This window comes from Molossus molossus, unplaced genomic scaffold, assembly GCF_014108415.1.
Source record: "Molossus molossus isolate mMolMol1 unplaced genomic scaffold, mMolMol1.p scaffold_m16_p_5, whole genome shotgun sequence".
Classification (NCBI taxonomy): domain Eukaryota; kingdom Metazoa; phylum Chordata; class Mammalia; order Chiroptera; family Molossidae; genus Molossus; species Molossus molossus.
Genome location: NW_023425388.1, coordinates 83,383,496 through 83,402,752, shown reverse-complemented (window position 1 = coordinate 83,402,752; position 19,257 = coordinate 83,383,496). Strand labels below are relative to the sequence as shown.

The window sequence follows — 19,257 nt, the reverse complement described above, 5'->3', positions numbered from 1 at the left end:
TTGAAACAGTGTCATCCCAAGGAGTTATATTAAAATTTAAACTAAAGTAGAGATTTAGTTGGTTGAATATAAGGAAATTTATTGTAGGTGTGGCTTCTGATTTTGTGCTTCTCTCTTCAGTACTTGGACCGTGAGACTGTCTCAGCCACATTCATCGACAGCAGTGGACAGTCCGTCTTGTCTCAGGTGGTAGGAACTAGCCGGAACCCTTACTGCGGCTATGAACACCAGACTCTGTCCAGCCAGGAGCGCGTGGAGGAGGACTCCTTACTGACTGCCTTACAGTGGCAGATGCCTGACGTGGGCCCTGTCCCATTTTTGCAGAGCAGTGACCCTTCTTCCAGCTACTTTGTCATCTTGAACTCTGCGGCCTTCTTCAAGGTGGGAAGCCAGCTAGAGGTGTTGGTTCATATACAGAATTTTCAAAGAAAGCCCAAGAAGTATGGTGGAGACTACCTGCAGGCCCGGATTCACTCCCCTAAGCTGCAGGCAGGGGCTGTTGGCAGAGTGGTAGACTACCAGAATGGGTTTTACAAGGTCTTTTTTACTTTGCTCTGGCCAGGCAGAGTTCAAGTGTCTGTATCTCTGGTCCACCCCAGCGAAGGGATCAGAGTTCTTCAGCACCTACAGGAAGAAAAACCAGACAGGGTTTATTTCAAGAGTCTCTTTCGTTCGGGAAGAATTTCTGAAACTACTGAGTGCAACGTGTGTCTTCCTAGGAATCTGCCCCTGTGTAATTTCACAGATCTGTACACTGGAGAACCCTGGTTCTGCTTCAAACCAAAGAAGCTCCCTTGCAGCAGCAGAATTAACCATTTCAAAGGTGGATACCTGAAGGGCCTCCTAACTGCCGCAGAGAGTGCTTTCTTCCAGAGGTAATGCTCCTTATTCTTGGGGGCGATTTAAGAGCCCCTTTCCACTGTCTTTGTCCCAGTTAGGAGGCTTTCTTGTTTTGATGATGTGCTACTTACAGCTCTCCAAACTAGCCCAATTCAGGAGAGGTGGTGAATAAGAAAATAAATACAGATTTATGTTTTGTGATTAGTTTTTTAAAAGTGAAGTTTAGTGCTTACTTTAGTTCGAATTAAAGACCTATTACCATTGAATTTTCATTCTTTTACCCTTAAATTTGTGTTTTATTTCAGAACTGTTTAGCACATCTATGGCTGTATAAGCAGGATCATTAATTCACAGAACAGATACAAACCATACAAGAACAGGCTGGTAAGAGGTCTTGTAGGCAGGCCAGTGTTTTAGCTTCATGTCTAATAAACTAAAATAGCTTTTTAAAAAACTTAAAAAAAAAATCCTCACATGAGGATATGTTTTGTTTTGTTTTTAATTGAGCTTTAGAAAGAGGAAAGCGGAAAGAGAGAGAGAGAAACATCAATGGATTGCCTCCTGCACATGCCCAGCCGGGGATTGAGCCTGCATCCTGGGCATGTGCCCTGACTGGGAATCAAACCCGCAGTCTTTTGGTGTATGGGACAGTGCTCCAACCAACTGAACTACCTGGCCAAGCCTAAGCTAAATGATTTTAAGTGATATATCAGTTGTTAAAATCATATAAACATTTATTGAGAGGAAAAAGACTATGGACATAGCAACATTTCTGGATTAATTTAATGATAAACTTGGGAAGCCAGGAAATACCACAGAAAACTGTATGTTTTAAGTTAAAAGTTTTATATTCTTGAACATAAGTATAAAACTTTTCAATATAATAACCAATATATGTACTAATGTGCAGAATGGAATGCACTTCAGTATGACTTAAACTTTCTGTTCTCCTCAACATTTCATATAGTTCTGAAGTAAAATATTATTTCTAAGATATATAAAGTTATAAAAGCTACATGGTCAAAAGTACAATTATTTGAAAGAATGTAAAATTAAAAAAAATTTTAAATGAAATATACACTTTAAAAACATTTTTTTTTAAATTTATTGATTTTAGAGAAGAGAGAGAGAGAGAGGGAGAGAAAGAAACATCAATGAGAGAGAACATTGATGGCTGCCTCCTGCATGCCCGCCACTGGGGATCGAGCCCACAACCTGGGCATGTGCCTGACTGGGAATCAAACCAGCAACCTTTTGGTGCATTGGTTGATGCTCAACCGCTGAGCCACACTGGTGGGACTGAAATATATACTTTTTAAATATTCCTTGGTAGAGAAGTATTTTTGTTGAGTACATCTTGGCACCCTGAAAAATTTTATTTTATGTCCAGTCATTACTTGGTGGGGTAAACTTTCCTACCATAAGGTATATGGTCTATAGGAGATTCTAGAGTCAGTTCTGCTCCCAACTTTCACCTACCCACTTGATGGACTCATGCCATGCTTCTGTTTTATTTATTTATTTTTAAATCTTCACCTGAGGATATTTTTTTGCCATTTATCTTCCAAACTGCAACCCAGGTATGTGCCCTTGACTCGAATCAAATGTGCATCTCTTTGGTCCATGGGCGGATGCTCTAACCGTTGCTGAGCCAAACCAGCCAGGCCTCATGCCATGCTTTTAGAAGGCCAGCAGAAGGAGCACTACTCAGTGTATTTACTGTTCTGTCTCTGAGAAGACTGTCTAGTTTTTTGTATGGATTACTGCTAAAAGACTTTAGCTTTAGTTTTAATCCTGTGTTTGATCTCAGACATGCCATTTCTTTTTTAAAAATATGTTTTTATTGATTTTAGAGAGAAAGGAAGGGAGAGGAAGAGAAACATTGATTGGCTGCGTCCTGCATACCCCCTACTGGAGCTCAAGCCCCAAAACGCAACCTGGGCATGTGCCCTGACTGGGAACAGAACCAGTGACCTCTTGGTGCATGGGACGATGCTCAACCAACTGAGTCACACCAGCTGGGCAGACATGCTTTTTCTTGATGATTATGAGCAAATTATTTTATTTCTGTGTATTTTTGGTCTATGTATGAAGACTGTTCAGTTATTAGTTGTGTTGTCAGTCTACTTAGTGGCCAGCAAAGAGGAGGAAGTATAGCTTGTAACTTACTCAAAATCCAAGTGGGAGAAAGGTTAGAGAATGAAATTAGTGTAGAATTTAAAATATATCTAACACCAATCCTACCACTGAAACCAAAAAATCACCTCTGAATCCTGAAGACTAAAATCATGTCTGTCCATGCCCTTCCTTGCATATCCTGGATGAAGCTGGCTGATGGCACTCTGTAGTAGAATCATTAAGAAATTCCACTTACCTGGACGTTTGCTGGCAAACAGTGTTTGAGGTGGCATACGCTTTTGGAAACCAAACATTTGACAGAGTTCTGATATCAATTCTATTTTTTGCATTTTTGCTCTGTTTAAATCTGAAATGTTGCTCCAGGCTAACTGAAAAGAAAAAGAGAAAGATTAAAATTGATCATTTGAAAGATCTTTGGTATACTGTTTTGAGTTTATGGCCTGAATATGAATATGTATAGCTGATACCGATTTTTATTTATTTTCTCGGTGGCTCATAATGTGCTTAATTCAGAAAGGATTAAGAAACTTAGTCTTGGTCTTTGGGTCGCTAAATGATAGATAAATAAGATGTTCTAATGTTTGTTTTTTTACTTTTAAGGGAGAAAAGTGTTGGTTTAGAAAGAACAACAGTACTTTGCTTAGAAGATCCTATTAATACAAGAGAAGACTTTTTGAAAGAATGAGATTATCACATAAAAAGCTTCCCTTTATTTTAGCACAATGCATACTTTTCTTTCTAACTGTGTATTAAAAAGACTTCAGATCTTTAGAAACTGCACAAATAATAACAATGAACACCCATATATCTTTAACTTAGATTCACCATTGTTAATGTTTTGCTACATTTGCTATCTCTCTTTCTCTCTGTGTGTTTGTTTATATGTATGCGTCTGTGTATAATTTCTCACCCTGGCCCCCAGACCATTTGAGAGTAAGTTGGAGACATTATAACAGTGAATCCATGACTATGTATCTCCCAGGAACATGGATTTTGTCCAACTTGTAACCATAACACAATTGCCATGCTTTAGATGTTTATCATTGATACAATATTATTATTTAATATGTAGTTCATATTCAAGTTTCTGCAGTTGTCCCAGTAATATCTTTATAGTTACCTGTTTCTTTCTTAACTGAGTCAGTGTTCACACACAATGTGTTTAGTTATCTCTTTAATCTCCTTTAATCCAGAAGAGGTCTCTAGCTTATTTGTTTCTTACAGTGTTAAGAATTTTGATGTCACTATTTTGTAGAATGTCTTTGAATTTGGATTGGCTGCTTTATTGTTTCTGCATGACTAGAGTGAAGTTGAGCATTTTTATAGGAAAATCACTGAGGTTTTTTTTTAAATTTCCTTACCTTAAAGTTGTGAACTCAGGAAAGCAGTTGACATGTGCCCTTTTCAAAGTCGTGTACTCTCTTAAATGTCATTTATTTAAGCTATGAAATTTTATTGTTCTCTAATGTAGCCCCCCTATACTTCCTTCCTTAATTGTTATTTTATCTCCCCAGTTATAATGTCATTTCCATAAAGGAGGAGATGCTGTGGCATTTTGTCTCCTGTTATATCCCTGGCATCTAGAAGTGCCTGGCACACAGTAAAGTTTAAGAATTACTTAAGCAGAGCCCTGGCTGGTTTGGCTCAATGGTTAGAGCATCAGCCCACGGACTGGAGAGTCCTGGATTTGGTTCCCACTAAGGGCACATACCTTGGTTACAGTGTGTCCCCAGCCCCAGTTGGGGTCGTGTGGGTGACAACTACTCGGTGTGTCTCTCTCACATGGATGTTTCTCTCTCTCTTCCTCCCTTCTGCTCTATCTGAAGATAAATGCAAAAATGTCCTTGGGTGAGGATAAAAAACTAAAACAACAAACAAACAAAAGAATTATTTAAGCAGAGATCTCGTTTGAATTGACTTTTGATGAAACAAAAAAGCATGGCTGCAAGTTCTCATATCAAGAGTTTGGAAAGTTAGCCTTGGCTGGTGTGCCTGAGTGGTTAGAGTGTCGGCCCAAACACAGAAGGGTCACGGGTTCGATTCCTAGTCAAGGGCAGTACCTGGTTACAGGTTTGATCCCTGGCACTGGTCAGGGTACATGCAGGAGACAACAGTTGATGTGTCTCTCTCACATCCATGTTTCCCTCCCTCCCTCCCTCCCTTTCATTGTCTCTAAAAATCAATGGAAAAAATATCCTCAGGTGAGGATTAACAATAACAACAAAAAAAGAGTTTGGAAAGTTAACATTTTATTTTTTTATTTGTTTTTAGTCTAAATCTCAGAGGCCTAATTATTGTGACCCAGTTTCTGGAGTAGTTTACCAGGTTTTCGTTATTTTTCTCTTGGGCTTCAGTCTTTCCCACTTTTCACACAGCCCTCTATCAAAGATTTTCCAAGCCCAGACTCTAGTTCAAGACCTGTGCTGGTAATAGTAAGCAGTGAAGACGAAGGGTGAAGGAGACACAATCCGAGTCTTCCAGGAGTTTATAATTTAGTAAGGGGAACAGACTCTAAAGAGCCACAGCGATGATGAACAAAGTCCTGCATGAACACTCGTCTGGGTCCAGTGCCTGCAGGTGGACTCATCCCAGTTCTGGGCAAGGCCTGAGGAATCTGACACCCATGGCTTAATGCTGCATAGACTTGCAGCCTGAAAACTGGGTAGTGACTAAACAGATACTCTCATCAGTGTGAGCCGTTCTCCAAGTCCAAGGGAGTAAGCAATTCAAATCGGAATTCGTCAATTTGGGAGTTTGGGTTAAGAGCTAAGCAGTGAAAAATTAATGTATTTAATTTCTATTCAGATTATATGACCTGCTTATTTCAAGAGACCTAGTTATTAATGATTAATATTTGTGAGAATATTTCATTTTTATGAGGCTCTGTGAAATCATATTCATTTTTATTTGTAAGTAAAGATACATATTGGAAAGTAAGTATTCCTGAATCTAAGTCTGTACTCTTTTTATTCCTCCTAAAGTGGTGTCAATATCAAAATGCCCATCAACTCCAGTGGACCTGATTGGGTGACTGTAATCCCCAGGACAATAAAAGGTAAAAAGAAATGAGCTCCATGACTTGTTTTTCTTGCTAAGTGGGTTGAGGCTCTGTAGTTTCACTGATGTTACAAAACACTTTTTCCCCCTTTAATGTGACATGGTTACTTCTGAGACAATTGAAAATACTGAAAGAGCTGTTAAATTAAAATAAATCAGTTAGACCTTATGTGCATAATCTTGGCTTTTGCTGTTTATGCTCATGTAAATATTGTCTTTTTCCCTCACTCCCTTCTCTCTTTGGCTCCTCAGGAGCCTTCAGAACTATTATGTCCATTATGGTAGGTATTAGCCACATGTGACGATTTAAATTTAAATTAATTAAATTAAATTAAAAACTATTTAAATTTAATTTTTATTTAATTTTATTTTTTCCACCACCATTTATTCCTCCTATACCCTCTCCTACCTCCACCTACCACCCTCCTCGCCACACTCACCACACTGTTGTCTGTGTCCATTAGTTCTTTCAAAAATTCAATACTTGAATCATAAATGCTCAATAGCCACATGTGGCTAGTGGCTATCACGTTAGATAGTATTTTGTAAAGAATGTATATGTCATTGCAGAAAGTGCTGTTGGATGTCACTGCCCTAGATATATTCAAGAAATGAGTGTAAAATTGTCATAGAAATTTTATTTTTATTTGTGTTACAGATGTTTCTCCTTTTTCCCCATAGACACCCTCTTCCCCATCCCGCCCCCTGCCAAGCATTGTTGTCTAAGTCCATTAGGCATGCATACATGCATATAAACTCTCTGGTTTATCTCATCACCCCCCGACTGCCCTTCTCCGCTGAGGTTTGTCTGAACCATACTCCTTTCTATGTCTCTGTGTCTGTTTTGTTCATCAGCTTTTTCTGTGTATTATATTCCACAAATATGAGATCATGTGGTATTTGTCTTTCTCTGATTGGCTTATTCGCTTAGCATAATCATAGAGATGTTTTAAATAAAAAAGTCTGGGTTAGTGAAAGGAAGTTGTTCTCAAAGTGTAGTCTCTGGACTGGCAGCATCAGCATTACCAAGGGACTTGCTAGAACTGCAAATTCTCTGGTCCTGCCTCAGATTTCAGAAACGGGTGGGCACAGTAATCTGTATTTCAACAAACCTTCCAGGTGGTTAGGATAGTGTTAAAAATAAAAGAATGATGTTCAGAAGAGTAAATGTATGTGTTATGTTCTTGAAGAGTAGGTATAATAAGCTGTAGTGACTTAGTATAAAGAAAGGATGAACATTATTAGGCTTTTGTAAATAACAGGCAATTGCTTCTTGGCCTTTTGGTTAAGATCAAGTACAGGTGGAAGCAATGTCCTTTTAGCTGTTGAAAGCAGCTAAATGTGTAGTATCACACAGGGCAGGTATTGCAAACTCTAAGGCTACAGGGACTAGGTATACAATGCACTTGAATCCAGCAGGGTGGGTGTTGCCATGTTCATGCCTTGTGTGAACGGTGGGAAAGGAACCGAAGAGCAGAGACCGTCTGAAGGGGCAGCTTCTTCTCAGTTCTTGCTGCATTGTTGCCATGCAGAAATGTAGACCCAGTTTGACCAGATCTATAGATTTTTTTTCCATGGAAAACCAGAATTTTAAAATGTGGTATCTCCAGATTTCAAAACATTGACATCCAATTCAGAACTTTTAAAATACTGTGTGGGGTAAATAAAACTTGTGCCCCAGACGCAGGCAGAACACTGCCAGTCTGTACCTCTGGTCCCAGTCCTACGTGCCCCAAGAAATCCCAGTCTTTTCCCAATGAAGAGCTGTATTTGATTTACTTGAACCCAGTGAGTTACGAATTGTAGAAGATACACATGTGAAACATAATTAATGGCGATTACTTAACTTTTATTACCCGACCCACAATCCCCCAGAAGTACTGTGCCCCTCACACTCCTCATCTTTGATGCCTCCAGAGGCCTACCCCACCACTGCATCTGTCCCCTCCCACAGACCCTGTGGTCTGCCTGCCTTCCTCGTGTTGTCTGTGGGCGTCCAGTGAGATGGTCAGTGTGAAGAGCTTTGGATGGTTTACTTGCACCTGACAGATCTTGAGTTTCAGCCAGAAAGTGGTTGCAGGTTTACAGTGTACAGTTGTGTTTAGAGAGAAGGCAGATTCAGCAACCAGTGAGGCTTTGGATTTTTAGAGGAAGAAAGCAACCATGAGTCAGTAGGAGCAGAAGAGCCCGGCGTTAAGAAAACCGCCTTGGAGTAGGTACTGTACACAGTGGGAAGGAAAGGGCAGTTGCTGTGCAGGGCTGGACAAAAGTAGGTTAAGTTACCAACCGTCATTACCTAAAAGATAAATCATAAGCAAGGATATGAAATAATAGCAATAATTATAATACGAGGAAGACAGATAACACAAATAAATAGTATAATAATTAATAAATAATAATACAAGAATAAACTATGTGTTTCGCATACTCACAACTGTAAACCTACTTTTGCTCATCCCTCTGTAATATTAAAGAAGTCCATCTAGACGCTGCCTGAACTTTCCCCTCTCCTGCTGCCATCAGCACCGCCTTCTTTTTGGATGTGAGCCTCACTCAGACTTCCGTTGACAATGGGGTCAGAAGGCAGTAACCCCTGGCGAGTGGCAGATATGACATTGTATCGGAGAGTCCCGGGGAGTGCTGGTTTCATTTCATCAGCCTGACGCTGGTGTTGACTGGATGCCAAAAATGTGGTTCAGAGCCCTGGAAGATGTGACCAACTCGCCTCCTTTCTGGCCTCTCACTGTCTCCCACAACCATTAATATTTAATAAGATTAAATGGGGCCACTGCATGGTGGTGGTTGTATGGTGATTTTCATACAAGTTGCATATATTTGCGTTTGGTTAGGAATATGATCTTAAAAAAAGTGATGGTGCTAATTACTTTTATGCATGTAGAAACTGAAGACTATAATAAAGAAGGAGCTGTTAGCTATTATTTCTATTGCTATGAGGATAACTTTTATTCTGAATAATTTACACAAACATCTTTACCTTCAATTTTTCTCCATTCTTAGAGTGACACTAGAGTCAAAACTGACCACATAAAAAATGGTTGCCCTTGATCGGATTTTGATGTCACAAATTCGACATTTTATGTTAGGATCATATAGATGAAGAACTCAAGCTAGGAGGAAGCAAAAGCCTGTTTAAATATAAATAGTTTTGACAATTGTCTGGGATGGTTAAAAAGATTATGAGAAACATATGAAAGGTAATAGATACATGTTTGTTCGACAACAGAGTTCAAAGTTTCTTCTGTTCTGAATGTTCTGCTTTACAAAGAGAAACTATAAATTAAATTTGATTTAAGGCCTTTTTTCCATTTAACAACAAAAGTTACTTTATAATGATAAGATTCTGGCACACTATTGTCTTCTTTTTAAAAATAAACTACTGTTAAAAACAAACAACAACAACAAAAAGAAGTCCATCTAGCTTGCCAGAACTTCCCTGAAGTTCACCCTGTTGATATAAGTACCCCTAGCAAGGGGTGCTCAAAGATCCTGAACAAACTACTTATCCCTTCCCTTTCTCCCTCCCTTGTTCTTTCACTCTCTTTCAAGGTTTTTGTTTTCAGATAATTTTAGACTCAAGATTGCAGAAATAGTAGAGTTCCCATATAGCTTTTACCCAGCTTCACTTGTGCTTACATCTTAAGTAACCACAGAACTCTTACCAAAACTAAGAATTTAACATCAGTACAATATTACTAACTAAGCTATAGAATTAATTTGGATTTCATCAGTTTTTCACTGATGTTCTATTTCTGTCCCAGAATCCAGTGCAGGATTCCACATTTCATTTAGTCACCACGTTTCCTTATCTTCCCTCTGTGATAGTTCCTCAATCTTTCATTATCTTCCATGACCTTGACCCTTTCGAAGAGCATTGGTTAGATATTTTTTAGAATATTTGTAACTTTGGGTTTGTCTAATTTTTTTATTATTGGGTTTGTCTAATTTTTGTCTAATTTTTTATTAATTTATTTTTGTTACAGATGTTTCTCCTTTTTCCCCCACTAGATCCCCTCCTCCCCATCCTGCCCTCCCCACCCCCCTAGCATCGTTGTCTATGTCCATTGGTTATGCACACATGCATATAAGTTCCTTGGTTCATCTCATTCATCCGCCCCCTTACCCTGAGGTTTGTCAGTCTGAACCATACTCCTTTCTATGTCTTTCGGTCTATTTTGTTCATCAGCCCACCTTGTTCATTATATTCCACAAATAAGTGAGATCATGTGGTATTTGTCTAATATTTTTGTATGATTAGAATGAGCTTATGCATTTTTGGAAGGAGTAGCAAAGAAATAATGTCGTGTCCTTTTAAGGGATTACATGATGTCGATATGCATTACTAACAATGTTAATCTTGGTATATAACATTGATTTGTATTAGTAATGATGCGAATCTTGATCATCTGGTTAAAGTGATGTCTGTCAGAGTTTGTCACTGTAAACTTATTATTTTTATTTATATATATTTAAAACTTATTATTTGTATTTTTGTGTTTTACTCAGTATTCTGGGGAGATACTTTGATACTGATAGGCTGAACAATGCCCCCCCACCCCCAGATCCCAATCCTTCAGATTTTCAGATGTCACCTTATATGGCAAAATAAACTTTGTATATGTGATGAAGTTAAGGGTTTTGAGAGGAAGAGAGATTACCTGGATTATCTGAGGGAGCCCTAAATTGTAATCACAAGTGTCTTTGAAGAGGGAAGCAGAGGGAGATTTGAAGGTGCATGTGGCTGGCTTTAAAAATGGAGAAAGGGGCTGGGAACTAGAGAATACAGCTCTAGAAAAGGCAAGCACAGAATTCTTCCCTACATCCTCCAGATAGAGCGTTGCTCTGCCGACACCCCGGTCGTGGCCCAGGGATTACTGATTTTGAGTTTGGGTCCTGGCTTTGGAAGAGATCATAGTCTTTTTCCTTTTATTATTTCACTATGAATCCTATATTTTGGAGGGATTTTCCCCCTATGAAATTTTGTTATTTATGTTTTAGTTAAATTATTTTCCTACAAGGTAAACTTATTCTAAGGTGTATATTTAGAGTCTGGTGGATTGTTTGAGATTGTTAGTGTTACTACCTCCTCGGTGTAACTCCAGTCAGAAGCAAAGCAGCACCACTTTTAATTAGACGAGGCTGCTTATCAAGGACAAGTGCCTGGTTCTGACACGCTTTCCCAGTGTCACAATTCCTGTGGAATTTTTTTTTTAATTTTTATTTATTTTTATTGATTTCAGAGAGAGAGGAAGGGAGAGGGAGAAAGAGATAGAAACATCGATGAGAGAGAACATCGATTGACCGCCTCCTGCTTGCCCCCCACTGGAGATTGGGTCCACAACCTGGGCATGTACCCTGACCAGGAATCAAACTGGTGACCTCTTGGTGCATGGGTCAACACTCAGCCACTGAGCCACAACAGCCAGGCTGCTGTTGAATTTTTATAAGCATCGTCCTGAGGTTCTTAGACTATCATAGCCTCATGGCTTAGGGACCTTGATGGCTTCTAACTTCATCAACAAGTAATCTGGAGTTCATAGTTTTTGGAGAGCTTACTGACAGTTTAGGATAGGACTATATCTAATAGTAACAGAATAAATAGTAGCATCTTTATATAGCTCTTTACTGTTTTTCTTTATCTATTGAAATATATCTTATATATAATGGAGCACACAGATCATATAGTTTTACATTTGTACATATCTTTATAACTGGGATAGGCCAAATTTGGAGGTGACTCCAGGTCATCCATGCCCTTATTAATTAATTATTAATTAATTCAATGATAGGACAAAATTGACTTAAAAAGATTACGCTAGGTAGGTCTGACCTAATCACATAAGCCCTAAACTGGGACCAGTTTCTTCCAGAAGAAAGACTGAAAGTGTGAGGCTTCCATGTGAGGGAGAGTCTTGGCTGCTGGCCTTAAAGATGAAGGTGGCCATGTGGCAGGGACAGTGGGCAGCTGCTAGGAGCGAAGGGCATTCCTTGGCTGACAAAGACAGGAGAAATTCAGTCACAAGGAAAGTAAGTTCCTCGTAACCACAAAGAACTGAATTAGGCCAACATGAATGAGCTTCTTCTCCAGAGGCTTCCAAAAGAAACAGCCTGGCTGACATCCTGATCTCAAACCGTGAGACTGAGCAGAGAACCCAGCCATGCCACACCCCACGCTCTTGACCTGCAGAACTGTGCGGTAATAAATGCCCTTGTTTTTAAACCACGAAATTGGTGCTGCTGTGTTACACAGCAATAGAACGCTAACAAGATATAGATTGTTTAGAACATAGAGAATATTTCCCACATTGCAGTGCAGCCCCTTACTATTAGAAAAGGTGCTTTCACACTATTATAGGATTGAATTTTCACAACTATTTAAAATAATTGGGAACGTACTCACTTTATAGATTATGAAAAAGCGTGCAGGTCCAATTAACTTAGAAAATCAAAGGGCTCATGTTCTACATATAAAATCCAACTAACAAGCTATTTGGGGGAAGGAAGCCTACTTCCACAACTGCATCAGTAATAAATACAACGTATGCCTTTGTAAACAGCACCACCTCTACTTGTCCCAGACACTTGGGCAACTGTGACCTGCTTTCTTCACCTTTAAGAGGTATGTGAGCCCTGGCCGGTTTGGCTCAGCGGTTAGAGCGTCGGCCTGCGGTATGGAGAGACCCGGGTTCGGTTCCCGCTAAGGGCACGTACTTCGGTTGCAGTTTGTCCCCGGCCCTGGTTGGTCGTGCGGGTGGCAGCCACTCGATGTGTCCCTTCACGTCGATGTTTCTTCCTCTCTCTCCCTCCCACTCTATCTGTACAAAAAATGGAAAAATATCCTCGGGTGAGGGAAAAAAAAAAAGTTTAAGAGGTATGTGTACTAGCTGTTTTCTGAGGTCCCTTTCAACATTCTCTGAATATGCAGGTATTTCCTCCTTTCGAGCATTTCTAGCTTTCCTCTGTAACATGCTTAGCTTTTAGGGGACTGAAATATAAAGAAAAAGGCTTTGTAGGGGGAATTCAAGGGTAAATTCAAATTCAGGCTATTCTGATTACTTGTACTAGGACCTTCTCAGATCCCAGCACTTGACTGGGTGTGCTAAAGCTTGACACACACTCCTCGTTCCTTTCCCCCTGCGGTGGCACCCAAGCCTTCTTGTGCTCATTGTGCCCCCTGGTCAAGGGATCACTTGACTCTGTTTCTTCTCTGTCATGAACCATGCACTCCCCTTTGGCCTGCGTTTTACTCTTCTTACTTGTATGGATAATTCCAGGTCATAAAATTAAGGGATGTGTGTACACATGTGCACGTACATATACCCCATCCTTAATTCACACTGTATCTCTCTCCAGCTCTTTCTAGAAAACTTAGGGAAACTTATATCTTTGCTTTTTACTCTCTCATTTTGTCGCATTTGTGGCTGAAATAGCCCTCATTATGGCTAATCAGTGACATGGGATGACACCTTTCGGAGGAAAATGTAAGCCGTGCGGTCAGGACACTTTTAGAGAAGCAGGGACCTTGCTTGTGAATAATCAAAACTATCCCTTTTGTTTTGCACAAAGATCTTCATGTCTGCCTTTCCAAGCACCTCTGTGTAAATTTCTTCACCGACTATATTCATGACAACCATAAAATTAAGTAGTAACTCATTTTTATTTTTAAATTTAAAGTTTCTCAACATGTGTAGTACACTAGGGGTTATATTATTGGTTTAAGAGGCTTTCATATCTCAGTTATGTTACATGAAATGCATTCTGAGTTCCAAGAAACGCTGACTTTTTTTTTTTATCCTCACCCGAGGATATTTTTCCATTTTCTTTTTATACAGATAGAGTGGGAGGGAGGGAGAGGAAGGGAGAGAGAGAGAAACATCGATGTGAAGGGACACATCGAGTGGCTGCCACCCGCACAACCAACCAGGGCCGGGGACAAACTGCAACCGAAGTACGTGCCCTTAGCGGGAACCGAACCCGGGTCTCTCCGGACCGCAGGCCGACGCTCTAACCGCTGAGCCAAACTGGCCAGGGCGAAACGCTGACTTTTTAAACAACCTTCGACTTTATTAAAATCATGTCAGGATGTGTTTTTGTCCCAGCTGACCATAGGGGGGCAGTATAGGCACATTTATTTCACTTTAAAAATAGGTTCTGTTATTTAGAGCTGCAAGTTGAAAAAATTAATGTCAGGTTCAGTAACTGATTTTCTTTGCTTGTCTTAACTCTGGTAGTAAATATAATTAACATTTGAATAGAAATGGTAATTGTTTCCTGTGTGATATACGCTTTTCTTTATAACATGTATTTGACACAGAATAGCCTAGTCTACAGAGTTAACCTTGATTAAAATTGTAATTTAAAAATCCCTTTTAATTCCCATCCTAGCAAATGTTTTCATGGGCCCTAGCTGTCTCTGGAGCTCGCTGACCTGTGCAGCCTTGACCTGCCAGTATAACTGAGTAAGCTTTGGGCAAGGTGTGCTAACATGGAAAAGCCACATTTGGTACATGTTGAGAAACTTTTTTTTTTTAATCTTTATTGTTGAAGGTATTACAGATGTCCCCCATTTTTTCCCTCATTGATCCCCTCCTCCCTGCACCCACCCCTCTGCTTTCCCCAAACTATTGTCTGTGTCCATTGGTCGTTTTTAATTAATTAATTAATTTATTTATTTTTTAATCCTCACCCTAGGATATTTTTTTCATTTATCTCTAGAGTGAAAGGGGGAGGGGGGAGACAGAGAGAGGGAAACATCAATGTGAGAGAGACACATCGATTGGTTGCCTCCCGCGTGACCCCAACCAGGGCTGGGGACAAACCACAACCGAGGTAAGGAATCGAACCCAAGACTCTTTGGTCCGTGGGTTGATGCTCTAACCGCTGAGCCAAACTGGCCAGGGCTCCATTGGCTGTTGTTTTTTGTTTTTTTTTTATCCTCACCCGAGGACATTTTTCCATATTTTGTTCAGATAGAGTGGAGGGGGAGAGAGAGAGAGAGAGAAACATCGACGCGAAAGGGACACATTGAGTGGTTGCCACCTGCACAAGTCAACCAGGGCTGGGGACAAACTGCAACCAAGGTACGTGCCCTTAGCGGGAACTGAACCCGGCTCTCTCTGGACCGCAGGCCGACACTCTAACCACTGAGCCAAACCAGCCAGGGCCATTGGTTGTTTTTTAATAAGCCAAATAAATATTTGAATGAAGAGAATGAAGGGTATTTCTTCTTTAGCCAGCAGCCTGATTCATCTTTATCCCTCCATTCTATTCATTCATTCATTCTTTCACTCATTCAGTAAATACTTAGGTACCTACCAAGGTCTGGCAGTTGCTATACTTTATCTTTCATTCAAAGTCCCACCATTTGAAAAATCTTAGGACTACAAATGGGTCAGGAAATCATGGATATCTGGATGGAGCCCAGTCAAGTGTATCTGGCCACTCTTCCTTAGACCCCCTCTACCACTGTCTGTGTTAGAAGACACAGAACAACAGGGATTGTTCTGAATGAGAACTCAACTCGGATACGTAAACTTCCACAGCACTGGATTCACAGGCCTCTCCAGCAACTAAATTTCTGGTAATAACAACAACAGAATACACCCAACCTCCCATTTATTTATTCATTTATTTATTTTGGTGATCACATTTGCCAAATAAAACTTTTACTAAAGCTGTTTACTTTTTTTTTTTTTTTTTTTATCCTCACCCGAGGACATTTTTCCACTTTTTTGTACAGATAGAGCGGGAGGGAGAGAGAGGAAGAGAGAGAGAGGGAAACATCGATGTGGAAGGGACACATCGAGTGGCTGCCACCCGCATGACCAACCAGGGCCGGGGACAAACTGCAACCGAGGTACATGCCCTTAGCGGGAACCGAACCCGGGTCTCTCCGGACCGCAGGCGGATGCTCTAACCGCTGAGCCAAACCGGCCAGGGCTAAAGCTGTTTACTTTTTAATTTAGGCTCTAAGTTGATTGTAGTGTTGTACCGTACACCAAACGGTTGTGGGTTTGATTCTCAGTCGGGGCACCTATGGGTGGCAACCAATTGATATTTCTCACATCGATATTTCTCTCTAAAATTACTGGAAACATGGGTGAGGATTTAAAAGAAAAAAAAATGTCCTGCTCAATGTGGCTCAGTTGGTTGGAGTGTTGTCACGTGTACCAAAAAGTTGTAGGTTCGATCTTCGGTCTGGACACATACCCAGGTTGTGGTTTGTTCCACTGTCGAGGCACCAGCAGGAGGCAACAGATTGATGTCTCTCTCTCTCTCTCTCTCTCTCTCTCTCAGATGTGTGTGTGTGTGTGTGTGTGTGTGTGTCTTTCTCTCTCCCCACTCCTCCTCTCTAAAATAAAATTTTTAAAAAAATTAGCAGATGTCTTAGGAAAAAGAATTAAATATGCACCATCAGTCAAACGGCATCTTTCTTGAAGAGAGTACAACCAAAATAATTTTGAGTGATACAGATAATATCAAGAAATCAAATTAGGTGAAACTAGTCACAAACAGGACCAAAACTTGTGAATCGTATAAGCATTTGGATTTTGGATTGTGGTTCAACAAGTGAGACTATAGAATTACTGGATTATGATCAAGGTTTGAACTTTGGGGTATATAAGGAGTGATACAGAATTATCAGTGGTTTTCTGAAGATTGTGGATTTGAATAAATGTTAGAAATGAATACATGTACAACATCAAGAAAAAGCCAAAAGGAAAATGGCTAACATCTACAAACATCTAATTATTTTTCATCCTTACCTAAAAATATGTTTTGTTGATCTGAGAGAGTGAGAGAGAGAGAGAGAGAGAGAGAGAGAGAGACATCGATGTGAAAGATCAATGTCCCGTACGTGTCCTGACCAGGACCAAACCTGCAATCTAGGTATGTACCCTGACCAGGAATCAAACTCAAAACCTTTTGGTGTACGGGACAACACTTCAACCAACTGAGCCACTCAGCCAGGACTTCAGACATCTAATTTTGAGATGTGATGTAGCACAGTGGTTAAGATCATGGGCTTTGGGGCCCGCCTGCTCGGGTCATCAGTTCCAGGCTTTGCTCCTTACTAGCTCTGGGGCATAGGTCATGTAGTTTAACTCTTCTGAAAGGTAGGGATAATCATAGGACCTACCATGAGCATCTTATGAGATCATATGTTTAATTGCTTACAACAGTGTCTGGGTGCAAAGTAAACTTGTAAGAAATACTAACCATTGCTGTCTGTTTGTTTTAAAGCATGTTGTCTCCACAGTGACATTTTCCAAGGGAGATATTGCGGCAGAAGGATGTTGATTCTTTCTCTGAGAGGTGTCTTGGCTCTGCTAGGCTACAATCATGAATACTCACTGCCTGTGTATTTTTAATATTGTTCATTGTGCATAAAGACCTTCTGAATCTTTTGTGTTGCAGGGAATGATTATTTAGATTGTGTGTCATTGTTTTGGTTCTCTGGTGGTTTCCTGAATTAATATTTGATTGTAGGATCCATGGGTTAAAACTTTCCTTTTAATGGGCTGAGCAACAGTGCATATGTAAAATATGCATATGTAAAATATGAATTTAAGTTGTTACTTGCCTTATAGGCATTTGGATGAGAAACTCTTCTCCTATTCTGGAGTGTGATGGACAGTGCTTAGATCTACATACTGGTCTTTGCCTGCCTTTATTTTCGGCTTTGATAAAAACATGCATAATCAGAGGGGATGCTAAAAAAAAGTCCCCTTTTCCACTTCTGTCCACCAGCACCCTCACACCATTTTAGATCTTTCCACTTTTGTTCAAAGGAGAACCTTTTGTAACAAGGGGAAAGTCTGGGATTTCTTTGAGATGTGTGGCAGGTAATGTTACCCATATGCTATCAGGCTAACAAATACTAGGGCATAATTGTGTTTCTTAGATCATTTTTCATGCATGTTTTGTTGGAGGAGAATTTCAGAACATCTATCTAATTTTTTTCTTTTTCTTTTTAGAAACTAACAAACTAGAACTATATCAAGGCGCAGGAACTTTTCCTTCCGGGTATTATTACAAAGATCAGTGGAGGCCTAGAAACTTTAAGATTCGCCAATTTAATGACCCTGACAGCATTACAGAATGCTTACAAAGAAAAGTGGTATATTTATTTGGTGACTCAACAATCAGGCAATGGTTTGAATACCTAACTACATTTGTTCCAGGTTGGTACTTTGCTTTTTGTTTCATAAATCTTTCAATCATGCACAGTTCAGCTTTGCTAGAAGCAGATTCACTTGGGTGCCTGAAGAAAGGCATCAAGTGAAAAAGTAGTTCTCTGTCAGACTAAAGAGGCATCCTAACCCGGGAAAGACGTGTGGACAGTTCTTGATCAGTGGTGGGGCTGTGATGTATCGACGGAAGTACTGGGTTCTTGTTGAAGTTTATACCACTGATTAGCTGTGTGACCCTGGACAGGATATTTCCTTCTTTTTTTTTTTTTAATCCTCACCGGAGGATATTTTTCCATTTATCTTCAGATAGAGTGGGAGGAAGGGAGTGAGGAAGAGAGAGACAGGAAGAGAGAGAGAGAAACATTGACTTTAGAGGGACACATCAATCAGTTGCCTTCCACATGACCCCTACCAGGGCTGGGGACTGAACCACAATTGAGGTAAGTGCCCTTGACTGGAATCAAACCGGCAACCCTTTGGTCCTTGGGCCGACACTCTTAACTGCTGAGCCAAACTGGCCAGGGTAAGACATTTACTTCTCAAAAGGGCTTCAGATTTAATTTTTAGAAGGAAAGGAGGAAATAGATATGACCCCAAAGAGTGAAAAGTTAATTCCAGTTTTTGTTTTGCTTTTTTTTTATTGAAAGAGACAGTTCTAGTCATTAAAACATGAACTAAAAATCAAGAGCTTCACATGACATGGTGCTAGGCGTGAGTTGATGTTGACCAGGCAGGGCCTTCCAGAATTTGCTTGGTTCTTAATTCTAATGATGTAGTTTGGTATTTCCTTTGATAGCAATGATCATGTTGTCTTGATAGTTTTCCACCATACACTTTGCAGAGATTTTCACCTGATAAAGCTTTGTATTGGTGCTTGATCTTAATCAAAAGAACGAATGATAGATTGAGTTTTTATTCAGTTTAAATGGGGTAAGTGCTAAGCAGTCGTGAATTAGGAAACTCGAGAAGAGGAGCCTGGGACTGCAGGGTGGGGTGAGTGTAACCTTTA

At 40.1% G+C, this 19,257-nt stretch overlaps 1 protein-coding gene across 10 annotated transcripts in view; it reads left to right on the top strand.

Annotated features, from left to right (window-relative positions):
- NXPE3 (neurexophilin and PC-esterase domain family member 3) overlaps positions 1-19,257 on the top strand; it is a 58,313-nt gene that overhangs the window by 35,452 nt on the left and 3,604 nt on the right. For all 10 annotated transcript variants that reach the window (XM_036243822.1, XM_036243821.1, XM_036243818.1 and 7 more), the window contains 3 exons: positions 121-875; positions 5,961-6,034; positions 18,033-18,239. In XM_036243822.1, coding sequence (XP_036099715.1) covers positions 121-875; positions 5,961-6,034; positions 18,033-18,239 — 1,036 coding nt within the window. The remainder of the gene's footprint in view (positions 1-120; positions 876-5,960; positions 6,035-18,032; positions 18,240-19,257) is intronic.